Below are 14,434 nucleotides of genomic sequence, written 5' to 3'. Positions count from 1 at the left end.
TGATTTCCTTATATGAACTGTAACTAGGTCAAATCTATGAAATTGTTGCATGTTGCGTTAATATTTTTGTTCAGTGTATATATGACAAACTTTGGAATACTGTTTACACCAGACAACTACTATAAATATAAGCTTTTATAAATTAATACAATAAAGCCTGAATTTATTCACACAAGTACACTGAACTTTTTCTCTTGAGCTGTTTTTACAATGAGAGGAATGATTAATAACCACCTATATATACTTTGGCATGTTGGAATAAAACAAAAAAATCGAATAAAGTATTCCAATAACAGTAACTAGATTTGTTGTCAAAATCTATTTTAACCTGGCTTCATATTTGACTAACAATTCAGCATTCACAGCAGGATAACCACACATATTGTAACAAACTGGTGTGTTGGAGAAACTCACCGTGAACCGCTCTCATATTATCCCTGCAGCAGCCTGTAGAGGGGGCTTGTATACCATAGATCTGGGAGCTACAGTATCCAAACGTTATACTTTAAATTACATGATGTGTTTATCTAAATAAATTACACAATTATTTAGTAACATTGCTATGGATAGATTGCTTTAATATTAGTAAGTAACTGAAAAAAATTATTCTGTCTTTTGAAATGTTTACTCTCATTTTAACAAACGACTGGATGGAAAATGAAAGTGTTCTCATATCTACAACTGACTCTCCAGTATACTTTCCTGGTGCCAGCAGTCAGGTAAGAGGCTCTAGTGAGTTAATACCTCAAATGTTTTATTAATAAGTGTTTTCTGTTGTAAAAAAGTAGGCATGTAATGCAAATCTAACAGTGGATTCTTTTATGTGTCCGTTACATTTTTCCATTGTATATTTTGACCATACCTTTAGTCTTGACATTGAACTAAAACACATTGCATCACTTCTATTAGTTTCTATGCCTCAATTGCCATGAATGTAAACCCAATATTTGAATTGTATTTTATTTTTATTAGCAAACATTACTCAGATGGGACTGTGAATTAAAAACAAACCAATGGTATAATGCGATTGGATATATTTGGTTATGACTTGGCAAATGCAATGATTAACAGCACAGGGTTTGTTTCCCTGACAGGTGCATCATGGAATCTTTGATTCACAAAGTCTGTTTGCTAACTTTCCTCATCATCTTCGATGCCACTTCATCTGTTGCAGGTAATACATATGACAAGTATATGCTATATTAGTCCAGACATATAGTCCCAGTCAAAACTTTGGACACACCTACTTATTCCAGGGTTTTTCTTTATTTATTTTTACTATTTTCTACATTGTAGAATAATAGTGAAGACATCAAAACTATGAAATAACACATTTGGAATCATGTAGTAACCAAAAAAGTGTTAAACAAATCAAAATATATTTGATATTCTTCAAATAGCCACTCTTTGCCTTGATGACAGCTCTGCACACTCTTGGCATTATAATATAATAATAATATGCCATTTAGCAGACACTTTTATCCAAAGCGACTTACAGTCATGCGTGCATACATTTTTTGTGTATGGGTGGTCCCGGGGATCGAACCCACTACCTTGGCGTTACAAGCGCCGTGCTCTACCAGCTGAGCTACAGAGGACCTCTCAACCAGCTTCATGAGGTAGTAACCTGGAATGCATTTCAATTAACAGGCGTGCCTTCTTAAAAGTTAATTTGTGGAATTTATTTCCTTCTTAATGCGTTTTAGCCAATCAGTTGTGATGTGACAAGGTAGGGGGGGTATACAGAAGATAACTCTATTTGGTAAAAGACCAAGTCCATATTGTGGCAAGAACAGCTCAAATAAGCAAAGAGAAACGACAGTCCATCATTACTTTAAGACATGAAGGTCAGACAATACGGAACATTTCAATAACTTTTAAAGTTTCTTCAAGTGCAGTTGCAAAAACCATCAAGCGCTATGATGAAACTGGCTCTCAGGAGGACCACCACAGGAATGGAAGACCCAGAGTTACCTCTGCTGCAGAGGATAAGTTCATTAGAGGTACCAACCTCAGAAATCGCAGCCCAAATTAATGCTTCACAGAGTTCAAGTGACAGACACATCTCAACATCAACTGTTCAGAGTGGACTGTGTGAATCAGGCCTTCATGGTCGAATTGCTGCAAAGAAACCACTACTAAAGGACACCAATGAGAAGAAGAGACCTGCTTGGGCCAAGAAACACTAGCAAATTGACATTAGACCGGTGGAAATGTGTCCTTTGGTCTGGAGTCCAAATTGGAAATGTTTGATTCCAACTGCCGTGTCTTTGTGAGACACGGTGTGGGTGAACAGATGATCTCTGCATGTGTATTTCCCACCATAAAGCATGGAGGAGGAGGTGTTATGGTGTCGGGGTGTTTTACTGGTGACACAGTGATTTATTTAGAATTCAAGGCACACTTAACTAGCATGGCTACCACAGCATTCTACAGCAATACGCCATCCCATCTGGTTTGGGTTTAGTGGGACTTTCATTTGTTTTTCAACAGGACAATGACCCAACACACCTCCAGGCTGTGTAAGGGCAATTTTACCAAGAAGAGAGTGATGGAGTGCTGCATCAGATGACCTGGCATCCACAATCCCCTGACCTCAACCCAATTGAGATGGTTTGGGATGAGTAGGAACGCAGAGTGAAGGAAAAGCAGCCAACAGGTGCTCAGTATATGTGGGAACTCCTTCAAGACGGTTGTAAAAGCATTTCAGGTCGAACTGGTTGAGAAAATGCCAAGAGCGTGCAAAGCTGTCATCAAGGCAAAGGGTGGCTACTTTGAAGAATCTCAAATATAAAATATATTTTGATTTGTTTAACACTTTTTTGTTTACTACATGATTCCATTTGTGCTATTTCATAGTTTTGATCTCTTCACTATTATTTTACAATGTAAAAAATAAAGAAAAACCCTTGAATGAGTAGGTGTCCAATCTTTTGACCAGTAGTGTATGTATAAATGTTATTTTTTTTCACAAATGCATGAAAGTTGGTACCCTTGTAGTACAGTTTGGGGCCCTGAACATTGTCAGAAAGGGAGCTTTTACAAAATCACCTCCTCACGGCTGTGGCAGCCATTTTGCTATTCCGCCATAGCCGGACAATGTATCTTCCTTCATATCTGCTGAACTAAAGTCAGAAAAGGTGATGTCTACACCTATGTTTGATGATGACAATGGTGCCAACTGCAACATAATGAGAAGTTCAGATTATTATGCAAAGTTGAACTTGGGTAAACCATTGAAAATAAATCAAATTAGTGAGCTGTTTCTGACAATGTACACAGTATAACATTATGTCTGTTGTTGATTTGTAAATTGGATAAAACATTTTTTCTTTACATAATGCTTGAAAGTGAAGCTTAGTTTGTGGTTTCATAGATTTTTATATTTTGGGGTTCCATGTGGCTCAGTTGGTAGACCATGGTGCTTGTAATGCCAGGGTTGTGGGTTTGATTCCCACAAGGGACAAGTATGGAAAATATGTAGTGTTGTAAAAAATGTGAAAACAAAAAAATATGAAATCATCTGAATTCATTTGATATGGCCAAAAAGTATTATTTGATTGAAAAAAGGCCTAAAGTGGGGTCCATAATTATTGCATCTGTTAAGAAAGATGAACAAAAAAGACTATTAAATAAATAATACAAATACTGTGCCTAATTGTATTTTATGCTAAATGTTTGAAGAATTATACACACTGAGTGTACAACACGTTAAGACTGACCAGATGAACTCAGGTGAAAGCTATGATCAATAGTTAAATCCACTTCAAAAAAGTGTAGATGAAGGAGAGGAAACAGGTTAAAGAAGGATTTTTAAGCCTTCAGACAATTGAGAAATGGATTGTGTATGTATACCATTCAGAGGGTGAATGGGCAAGACAAAAGATTTAAGTGCATTTGAACAGGCTATGGTAGTGACAGGCGCACCGGTTTGTGTCAAGAACTGCAACGCTGCTGGGTTTTTCACGCTCAACAGTTTCCTGTGTGTATCAAGAATGGTGCACCACCCAAAGGACATCCAGCCAACTTGATACAACTGTGGGAAGCATGGGAGTCAACATGGGCCAGCATCCCCGTGGAATGCTTTCGACACCTTGTAGAGTCCATGCCCCGACGAATTGAGGCTGTTATTGGATCCCCTGTTTTCAATACTCTGGCACCCTCCCCTCGGGAGGATAATGCCACTGAGCCTTTTGTAAGATGTTCTATGAGATTGGAGAATAATAATAAATAAAATAATAATAAATAATAATAATAATAATAATAATAATAATAATAATAATAATAATAATAATAATAATAATAATAATAATAATAATAAATAATAATAAATAAAGAGAACACATTGGGAGGAAACTTAGACCATTCCTCCATAAAGAGTCTTTCCAGATCCATGGTTCACACAGTGCTTTTAACATAGTGTTTTCAACGTACATATTTTACACACATTGTATATGTGTATTTATACAGTAATTATGAATTTTGTCCTCACCTGGGATTTGAACTCACAATCTTTTGGTTCACATTCATTCCGACCTTCCTGCTACGCCACCATGTCTGTGTTCAAAACTGATTTCCCGTGTATTCCTACACTTTGGACTTCAAAGTGATTGTCAGCTTTGTTAAAAATACACTCTACAAAAACGATTATATTTATCATAGTGATTCAGGAGTAACATTGAAACAGAATAATATGCCCCACCAACATTAGGCAACCATACAGGAAACCCTCATTAGCCTGCTGAGACCCAACAATTCATTTTTGTCTTATCTAGTAGACTTCAGTTCTTGGTCCGTATCTCTGAGACCATAAAAGCCACTGTATTAAGTCCTGTTGTCCCTTTGGGAGGACATTCTGGGCTTTTCAATGATATCACATGCGTGGTGTGACCGTGACAACTTTATCTTCCTGGTTCTTAAAAAAAATGGCTTCTGGGCAACAGACTTTACATTTTTGGACTTTGATCAAAGCTGCTCAGAATCAAGTTAATAATTGTCCAATTATCGGCAACAACGTAACATCAACAGAAAACTAGCAGTGCTCAAGGACACTTGACATAGAGTAATAATAATAATGTTCTGAGAATGTCCTGAAAACGTTCTTGGGGGCATCCCTGGAACAAACCTGGAACTGATTCAATCAAATTAATGTCAGATACTGTATGCCTTTTAAAGCAAAATATTCTCAATGACATTTGACACCTGGGTTTTCACATGTGCAAAACATTTTTCATGAGTATTTTCATGGTTTCACATTTATTTCACATTTATTTCAAATTAGATCACGTTGTTACATGTACTCACGTTGTCACATGTAGTTTCATGTTATCACATGTTGCTTCACATGTTGTCACATGTTATAATATTAACGTTATCACACGAGATCACATGTTGACATGTGAAATTCATTTGGTTATTTTGATAAGGGATCCTTTGTCTGCTATCTTCAATTCAAACCACAGGTTTTCAATGGGATTCATCAAGCCAAAACTGCTCCAGCTCCTTCAAGTTGGATGGGTTCCGCTGGTGTACAGAAATCTTTAAGTCATACCACAGATTCTCAATTGGATTGAGGTCTGGGCTTTGACTAGGCCATTCCAAGATATTTAAATGTTTCCCCTTAAACCACTCAAGTGTTGCTTTAGCAGTATGCTAAGGGTCATTGTCCTGCTAGAAGGTGAACCTGCGTCCCAGTCTCAAATGTAAATCTCTTGAAGACTGAAACAGGTTTCCCTCAAGAATGTCCCTGTATTTAGCGCCATCCATCATTCCTTCAATTCTTACCAGTTACCCAGTCCCTGCAGATGAAAAACATCCCCACAGCATGATGCTGCCACCACCATGCTTCACTGTGGGGATGATGTTCTCGGGGTGATGAGAGGTGTTGGGTTTGCGCCAGACATAGCGTTTTCCTTGATGGCCAAAAAGCTCAATTTTAGTATCATCTGACCAGAGTACCTTCTTTCATATGTTTGGGGAGTCTCCCACATACAGTGGGGAAAAAAAGTATTTAGTCAGCCACCAATTGTGCAAGTTCTCCCACTTAAAAAGATGAGAGAGGCCTGTAATTTTCATCATAGGTACACGTCAACTATGACAGACAAATTGAGGAAAAAATTTCCAGAAAATCACATTGTAGGATTTTTTATGAATTTATTTGCAAATTATGGTGGAAAATAAGTATTTGGTCACCTACAAACAAGCAACATTTCTGGCTCTCACAGACCTGTAACTTCTTCTTTAAGAGGCTCCTCTGTCCTCCACTCGTTACCTTTATTAATGGCACCTGTTTGAACTTGTTATCAGTATAAAAGACACCTGTCCACAACCTCAAACAGTCACACTCCAAACTCCACTATGGCCAAGACCAAAGAGCTGTCAAAGGACACCAGAAACAAAATTGTAGACCTGCACCAGGCTGGGAAGACTGAATCTGCAATAGGTAAACAGCTTGGTTTGAAGAAATCAACTGTGGGAGCAATTATTAGGAAATGGAAGGCATACAAGACCACTGATAATCTCCCTCGATCTGGGGCTCCACGCAAGATCTCACCCCGTGGGGTCAAAATTATCACAAGACCGGTGAGCAAAAATCCCAGAACCACACGGGGGGACCTAGTGAATGACCTGCAGAGAGCTGGGACCAAAGTAACAAAGCTTACCATCATTAACACACTACGCCGCCAGGGACTTAAATCCTGCAGTGCCAGACGTGTCCCCCTGCTTAAGCCAGTACATGTCCAGGCCCGTGCTAGAGTGCATTTGGATGATCCAGAAGAGGATTGGGAGAATGTCATATGGTCAGATGAAACCAAAATATAACTTTTTGGTAAAAACTCAACTCGTCGTGTTTGGAGGACAAAGAATGCTGAGTTGCATCCAAAGAACACCATACCTACTGTGAAGCATGGGGGTGGAAACATCATGCTTTGGGGCTGTTTTTCTGCAAAGGGACCAGGACGACTGATCCGTGTAAATGAAAGAATGAATGGGGCCATGTATCGTGAGATTTTGAGTGAAAACCTCCTTCCATCAGCAAGGGCATTGAAGATGAAACGTGGCTGGGTCTTTCAGTATGACAATGATCCCAAACACACCGCCCGGGCAACGAAGGAGTGGCTTCGTAAGAAGCATTTCAAGGTCCTGGAGTGGCCTAGCCAGTCTCCAGATCTCAACCCCATAGAAAATCTTTGGAGGGAGTTGAAAGTCTGTGTTGCCCAGCGACAGCCCCAAAACATCACGCTCTAGAGGAGATCTGCATGGAGGAATGGGCCAAAATACCAGCAACAGTGTGTGAAAACCTTGTGAAGACTTACAGAAAACGTTTGACCTGTGTCATTGCCAACAAAGGGTATATAACAAAGTATTGAGAAACTTTTGTTATTGACCAAATACTTATTTTCCACCATAATTTGCAAATAAATTCATTAAAAATCCCACAATGTGATTTTCTGGATTTTTTTTCCTCATTTTGTCTGTCATAGTTGACGTGTACCTATGATGAAAATTACAGGCCTCTCTCATCTTTTTAAGTGGGAGAACTTGCACAATTGGTGGCTGACTAAATACTTTTTTTCCCCACTGTACCTTTTGGCGAACACCAAACGTGTTTGCTTATTTTTACTTTAAGCAATGGCTTTTTTTCTTTTAAAGCCCAGCTCTGTGGAGTGTACTGCTTAAAGTGGTCCTATGGACAGATACTCCAATCTCCGCTGTGGAGCTTTGCAGCTCCTTCAGGGTTATCTTTGGACTCTTTGTTGCCTCTCTGATTAATGCACTCCTCGCCTGTTCCGTGAGTTTTAGTGGGCGGCCCTCTCTTGGCAGGTTTGTTGTGGTGCCATATTCTTTCCATTTTTTAGTAATGGATTTAATGGTGCTCCGTGGGATGTTCAAAGTTTCCGATATTCTTAGAATTTTTTGAAACAAGTTATGTTTTTCATTTCACTTCACCAATTTGGACTATTTTGTCTATGTCCCTTACATGAAATCCAAATAAAAATCCATTTAAATTACAGGTTGTAATGCAACAAAATAGGAAAAACGCCAAGCGGGATGAATACTTTTGCAAGGCACTGTACCTATTCTGTGGACTTTGTTATAGATTTTCACCAAAGACCTCTATTTTCATATCATGTAGAGAAAATACTGTATGTATTACTTACTCTTTCTCTGAGTAAATGTATTAGTAGAAACCAATTTTTTTTGCATACAAATGACAGATTAAGGATCTTAATTAGAGCCAGTTTACTACAGCAGGAAAACAGTATCCTGCAGCAAATGGAAATATGAATATTGTGTGGATTATAATTCATGAAAAGTTTTGTAGGGGTTGATAAAAAAAAATGTTAGGGCAAATTAAGTCTGAAACTTCAAAGTGGAAAATACAAACGTTAGAAGCATTTTAAAAGTTTGAGTGATCAAATTAAGGTCCTACATCTGTAGATCAGTATTTGTATTATTTATCTTTCTACTAATCTTTATCATCTTTATTGGGGCTCTGCTGGTTTAGCACTGTTAAAAGGGAACTGTGAAGGTGTAACTGTCTTTGTGCTCAATATGAGCTGCTATTATCTGTCTGAACTTCACACCCCATACTTTATACCCTCTGTAACACCTTCTCCTTTCCTCCTCTCTCCCTCCAGACCTCAGCCTCATAGTCCCTCCTGACGTTGTAGTTGCCTCTGCTGGTGATGACATCATCCTTCCCTGTCATCTCTCTCCTCAAAGTAGTGCTGTTGCCATGGATATCAGGTGGTTTAAGGACGGAGAATTCACTAACCCCCTGTATTTGTATAAGAGCGGAATGGGGGAAGACGGGAAGAGCTATAAGGGCAGAGTGAGTCTCTTCTACCAGGAGCTGGAGAGAGGCAACATATCACTGCTGTTGAAGAATGTCAAGGTGTCAGATAGCGGACGCTATAAATGTCAGGCCAGCCACTTGGATTGGATCCAGGAACCAGCCGTTGTGCTACAAGTTAAAAGTAAGTTAAGCTTATCAAGACCCTAACAGGTGTCCAATTGTCAATGGTGATAATGTCAAATTAAATCAAATCAAATCAAATCAAATTGTATTGGTCACATGCGCCGAATACAACAGGTGCAGACATTACAGTGAAATGCTTACTTACAGCCCTTAACCAACCGTGCATTTATTTTAAACAAAAAAAGTAAGTATAAAACAACAACAAAAAAAGTGTTGAGAAAAAAAGAGCAGAAGTAAAATAAAGTGACAGTAGGGAGGCTATATATACAGTAATGTCAATTTCAACCGTAAAATAACATCTTTCTGAGCAGAGCAGGGCAGTGTCCCCAGGATCTCCATGAGGAAGCACCACAGAGTGTTCATCCAGCTCAGCTGCAGCTCAGAGAACTGGTACCCAGAGCCTCACATGCTGTGGACGGACCTCAGTGGGAAGGAGATCACCTCAGCAGAGACAGAGATACCCAAACAGAAGGAGGGGGGTGACCTGTACTCCATCACCAGTCACATGAGAATAGGGATGGACCAACTGGAGGGGGTCACATGTGTGGTGATGTCACAGGACCAGGGAACCAAGATGGAGTCTGCACTGCAGATGACTGGTGAGTTTAGGCACTGCAATGTACGGCCAACTAGCCAAAAACAAGTGTAAAAAATGCAAGCTACTGTAGATGTGACTGATGACCGACCTTGACTTTGGTTCCATTTTTATGATATAGACGCACTGATGTGTACAGGGTTTTCTCTTAATTTTTTTAGGGCCATTGCCAGGTAGAATTAGATCCATACCCATGGGAACAACTGGGTCCAGGGTGAACTGAGCCACAGTCAGATGTTAAAGTGATATATCACTCATATCACTGCAGTCCTCAAAATTGGTCTATTATCAAAATGAGTCAATCATTCCAGGCCATCTGTTATGTAGATTTAGGTATATGCCACAATACCAAATTATTGAGAAAAATATGCATTGCCTAATTCCATTATTGCAGACTGTGGGTCAAGCAGCATCGTAGGCCGAGGTGTCCTAGGACATGGAGTTACCACAGCATTAGACCACCTTTGAGTTCTGAAAACATTTGACAAACTTTTATTTTAGAGTGAAGTACTTACAGTAATTAACGTCTGTAGAAACCCGGCAAGTATAAACCAGAAAATGAAGCATGATTCATAAACTAGGGAACATCACCAGGGGGACAAAAATGTTTCTAAAACACAGTCATCAATCATGATCCAGTATATACACTGAACAGGAATATAAATGCAAGTTTCATGAGCTGAAATAAAAGATCCCAGAAATGTTCCATGCGCACAAAAAGCTTGTTTCTCTCAAATTCTGTGCACAAATCTGTTTACACCGCTGTTTGTAGGCATTATTTCATTTGACTGAATTCCTCATATGAACTGTAACTCAGTAAAATATTTGAAATTTTTGCATGTCGCATTTATATTTTTGACCAGGATAGTTGGATAATGATACACTAGGGTATTTTTTATATTTTTTAACCTTACAGATTTAGGATTCTATCTTTTTACAGAGGAGTTCTACCTCAGCAGGCTCCCTGACCGCGTCTACATCTCTGCATTTGTGATTCCTGTGTTTCTGGCACTGGTGTGTATCACTGCATCTGTGCTCTTTGTCATGCATCAGAAAAGAGGTTGGTCTCTCATTCTATTTTAATAAGAACACATTTTGTGTTTTTCGTGAACATCTCTATTCACGTGATGTTTTTCAAAGGGTTTCACCGATCATTTAATTTAAGAGATATGTTTTTTACTTCCAGATATTCAGGAGAAACTGAAGCCTATTAGTAAGATAAAATATGTATACTTTCATTAACTGACTTCTGTAACATATCAATAATTAATTTAATGAAATAACAGATTTGTAGTATTCAAAATCCTAAAGTTTTACAGAATGTTTTTTCTTCTTTATTCTTCAGAGGAAGTCAAAGCAGAACTAGAAGAGAAGAAGAAAGGTATCTCACATCCTCAATATTAATATATGAAGTATTATGTTTGATTTCACTCAATCTTTGTATGGTTTAATATGGATTTTCTCAGAAAGATTAACGATATTCCTCTTCCAGAACTAACCAAAATGGATAAGTTATTGGGTATGTATAACATGCTATACAGTCGATTTAACATTATTTAGTTCATTAATATCAAATACAGAATGATGCACAGTAACAAAGTCATTTTGTATCCATACAGGAATAACTGGGAAAATTCCAGACACCGGTAATCATATGCTCCTTTTCCAAGTCAATGTGAAATAATTTTATTATACCCCATTATATACCATATAGTTTTGTTCATGAGAGGAGACCCATTATGTAACACATGAATTACCTTTTTCTATACAGTTTGGACCTTAATGGTGTATCATCATGCAGGTAACACACACACACGCACACACACACACACACACACACAATGTATTTGAAGGACAACTTACATATTACTTTTGGACAAATGTCTAGCATAGTTTCATTTCAACAGTCAAGTGTTATATCTTTCTTCAACAGTCAAGTGTTATAGCTTTCTTCAACAGTCAAACGTTTCTTTCTTTCAGTGGATGTGACTCTGGACCGTGACACTGCACATCCCAGACTAACTGTATTTGATGATAATAAATCTGTTAAGATTGGAGACCTACGTAGAGAAAGTGGCACTGAGAAGAGGTTTGAGGAAAAGCAGTGTGTCTTGGGAATAAAGGGATATGATACAGGTACACGTTACTGGGAGGTTGACCTGGGGAAGAAGACTCAGTGGAGTGTTGGAGTCACACAGGACCCAGAGAAGAGAGGTTCAAACATCCAAATGATTCCAGAGAATGGCTACTGGAGCATACGTTTGGAAAATGGAGTATTGAAAACAGTTGAAAAGTCTTCAAATGTCCTTCCCATTGAACTGAAACCTGTGAAGCTGGGGGTGTTAGTGGACTATAAGGGGGGAAAGATAGTATTTTTCAACGTTGAGAAGAAATGCCACATCCACTCCTTCCTTGAAACATTTACTAAGAAACTCTATCCGTTATTTGGTCCTTTGATTGATTGTAAAGAGGAACTCAAAATCTCACCTGACCCCCTCAAGCTGAGAAGTGAACCTGTAAAAGATAGCAGTTGTCAGGCAAGGCCATAGCATTGTTTGTTCAGTCTTTGGTTACTACTGCCTGTGCCTGTGGTATTATTAGTACTCTAATACCCCACATCTCTCTGTGGTTTTATTAGTACTCTAAAACCCCACAACTCTCTGTGGTTTTATTTGACCATGGGGAAAATAACTGATACGTAGAGTGCAATGCGGATTATCTTCCATTGTTTGAGCAATTATTTAGCTTTAGCAATTATTAACTTTGTTAAGACTGAGTTACTTCAATCTTTTACTTATTTTATCCCACACAAATTCATCTGAGCGATGTGAGATGGAACATTTCCACCTTTTTTATGGCAGTACTGTTTTCTGATGTTTTAGATGTAACTGTAAAAGTCTACTAAAATCTCTGTTTTGAATCTGGATATACTCATTACTGTAACATGAGACAATATCATTTGTTGGAATGATGTATGGACTAATGTATTCTGTTTTGTCATATTCATTTGTCATATTAATGTTTTGTTATGTTCATATTGTATAGCGATAGTTCTTTTAAAAACAAATCATAGAATCACTTTATATCCCAGACTGATTGAACTAAAATGTTGGTAGAAATATCTGTAATGACAATATGGTGAAACTAGATGTTACACTGGACAACTAACTACAGGCTTCACTGGGCCGATGTATTATGTCAAGTCTCTGGCTAACTAGCTTGCATTCTTAGTCATTGTCAAGATAATCATGGTTGTGTGTAATGGATGGTTATTCAATTTGTCAAAACAACTACATACAAGCCAGTAGGAGCTCGTTGTTTCTCTCAATCATAGTCATCAATAGATCTACATCCAGATACCAAATAAGAAATGCGATTTTTCACAAATCAACATTTAATATTTTTTTTTTTTTTTTTAAATAGAAATGCTTGTTTAATGTCACAAGCAAAAAACTACTTAAATAATGAATGTATAATACATTAATAAATAATCTAGAACACAACTTTGATGCCTGGTTCGATGACCGCAAAGGATTATAGAAATGAATCCATAATTCTGAAAATTACTTATTTGAACATTATTCACATTATAATTGTACATGATATACTCAGTATTCAAGAAAAAACATGTTTGATTGTGTGTGCGTGTGCGTGTGTGTGTGAGAGTTAGGCTACATGGAGGTGATTATTGGGTAGTTTGGTTTATCAGGCTGACACAGTATTCACTTGAAGTTATTGAGGGATGATGAGGTTTTGGCAATGTGAAGATAAGAATTCCAGAGTATGGTACCTCTGTATCTGATAGAAAATGTAACTATGTGAGGTGCGGCAGTGGGAGGGTGAAGGTTATCGCGTGTCTTGTGTAATATAGATGGATTTCAGAATTAACCTGGAAGAATCCCTTGAAGGGTTTAGGTCAACTGTCTGGAAGGTAGGAGTATTTGTAGATGAAAGTACATAATTGGTAGAAGGTGGCGATGGGGTGAGGTTGTGTTTCTCTAAGCGGGAGGTAAGCTTGGCTTCTTCTTTATATGGTGTCGAGTAAAGCTTAAACCATGTATTTAGATTGTAGGTAGGTATTGTAGTTAGTTATTGTAGGTAGTTTATCTAGGTAGTTATTGTAGGTAATTATTGTAGGTAAGTATTGTATTCGGCTGAGCCCTGTGAAGCACGAGGCTAGCTAACCCACTACCTGGACCAATAAACCTAGTTAGCTAGCGGGTAGCTACAGGTAACTATTAGCAACTGTGGATAGTTGTTTCCAATGTTATTTCATGCTTAAGAGTACCTGTAATTATGCAAGCTAGCTACCTACCATTCAGCTGTTTATCTAACATCAATATATGAAGCGTTAACATTAGGTAGTTAGTAGCTACTGTACTCGAAATGTAGCTAGCTTGTTGCTACCTGGATAGCTAACTAAACAATAGCTGGAACGACCTAGCTGTAACGTTTGGAGCTGTAACGTTTGGAGCTGTGAATACTGTACCAAGTTAGCTAGCTGAATAAACTAAGTTAGAGTCTATTCCTAGAAAACATTGAACCGCTCTAGCATAATAATAAGTTATAATTTGTAAAATGGACGTTTGGAGAGTTATATTTGAGTGTTTCAGTGAAACGTAAGTGAGGGAGGCCCCGCTCTCTCGCTTTCCCAGATGTTTAGTTAATTTCATTCCGATCTCCTTTGCATTATTGTAGCCTTTTCTGTAGCCTGTCAACTATATGTCTGTCTATCCCTGTTCTCTCCTCTCAGCACAGGCCATACAAACACTTCACACCGCGTGGCTGCTGCCACTCTAATCTGGTGGTCCCTGCACGCACAACCCACGTGGAGTTCCAGGTCTCCGGCAGCCTCT

General features: G+C 38.3%; 1 protein-coding gene across 2 annotated transcripts; it reads left to right on the top strand.

Moving 5' to 3' along the window:
- Positions 1-628: 628 nt before the first annotated feature.
- LOC121554408 (butyrophilin subfamily 1 member A1) lies at positions 629-13,081 on the top strand. 2 transcript variants are annotated; one of them, XM_041867984.2, is made up of 11 exons: positions 629-719; positions 1,095-1,174; positions 8,643-8,981; positions 9,295-9,582; positions 10,519-10,638; positions 10,765-10,791; positions 10,924-10,959; positions 11,071-11,097; positions 11,198-11,224; positions 11,350-11,379; positions 11,559-13,081. In XM_041867984.2, the coding sequence occupies exons 1-11, from the start codon at positions 658-660 to the stop codon at positions 12,125-12,127; spliced, it is 1,605 nt and encodes a 534-aa protein (XP_041723918.1). In that variant the 5' UTR covers positions 629-657; the 3' UTR covers positions 12,128-13,081. The 2 variants fall into 2 exon arrangements, with proteins under 2 accessions (XP_041723918.1, XP_041723919.1); XM_041867985.2 differs by having other exon boundaries at positions 688-732.
- Positions 13,082-14,434: the final 1,353 nt, after the last annotated feature.

This window comes from Coregonus clupeaformis, chromosome 39 (genome assembly GCF_020615455.1).
Source record: "Coregonus clupeaformis isolate EN_2021a chromosome 39, ASM2061545v1, whole genome shotgun sequence".
Taxonomy (NCBI): Eukaryota; Metazoa; Chordata; class Actinopteri; order Salmoniformes; family Salmonidae; genus Coregonus; species Coregonus clupeaformis.
Note: the sequence above shows the minus strand (reverse complement) of the source record. Positions and strands in the feature narration are given on the sequence as shown.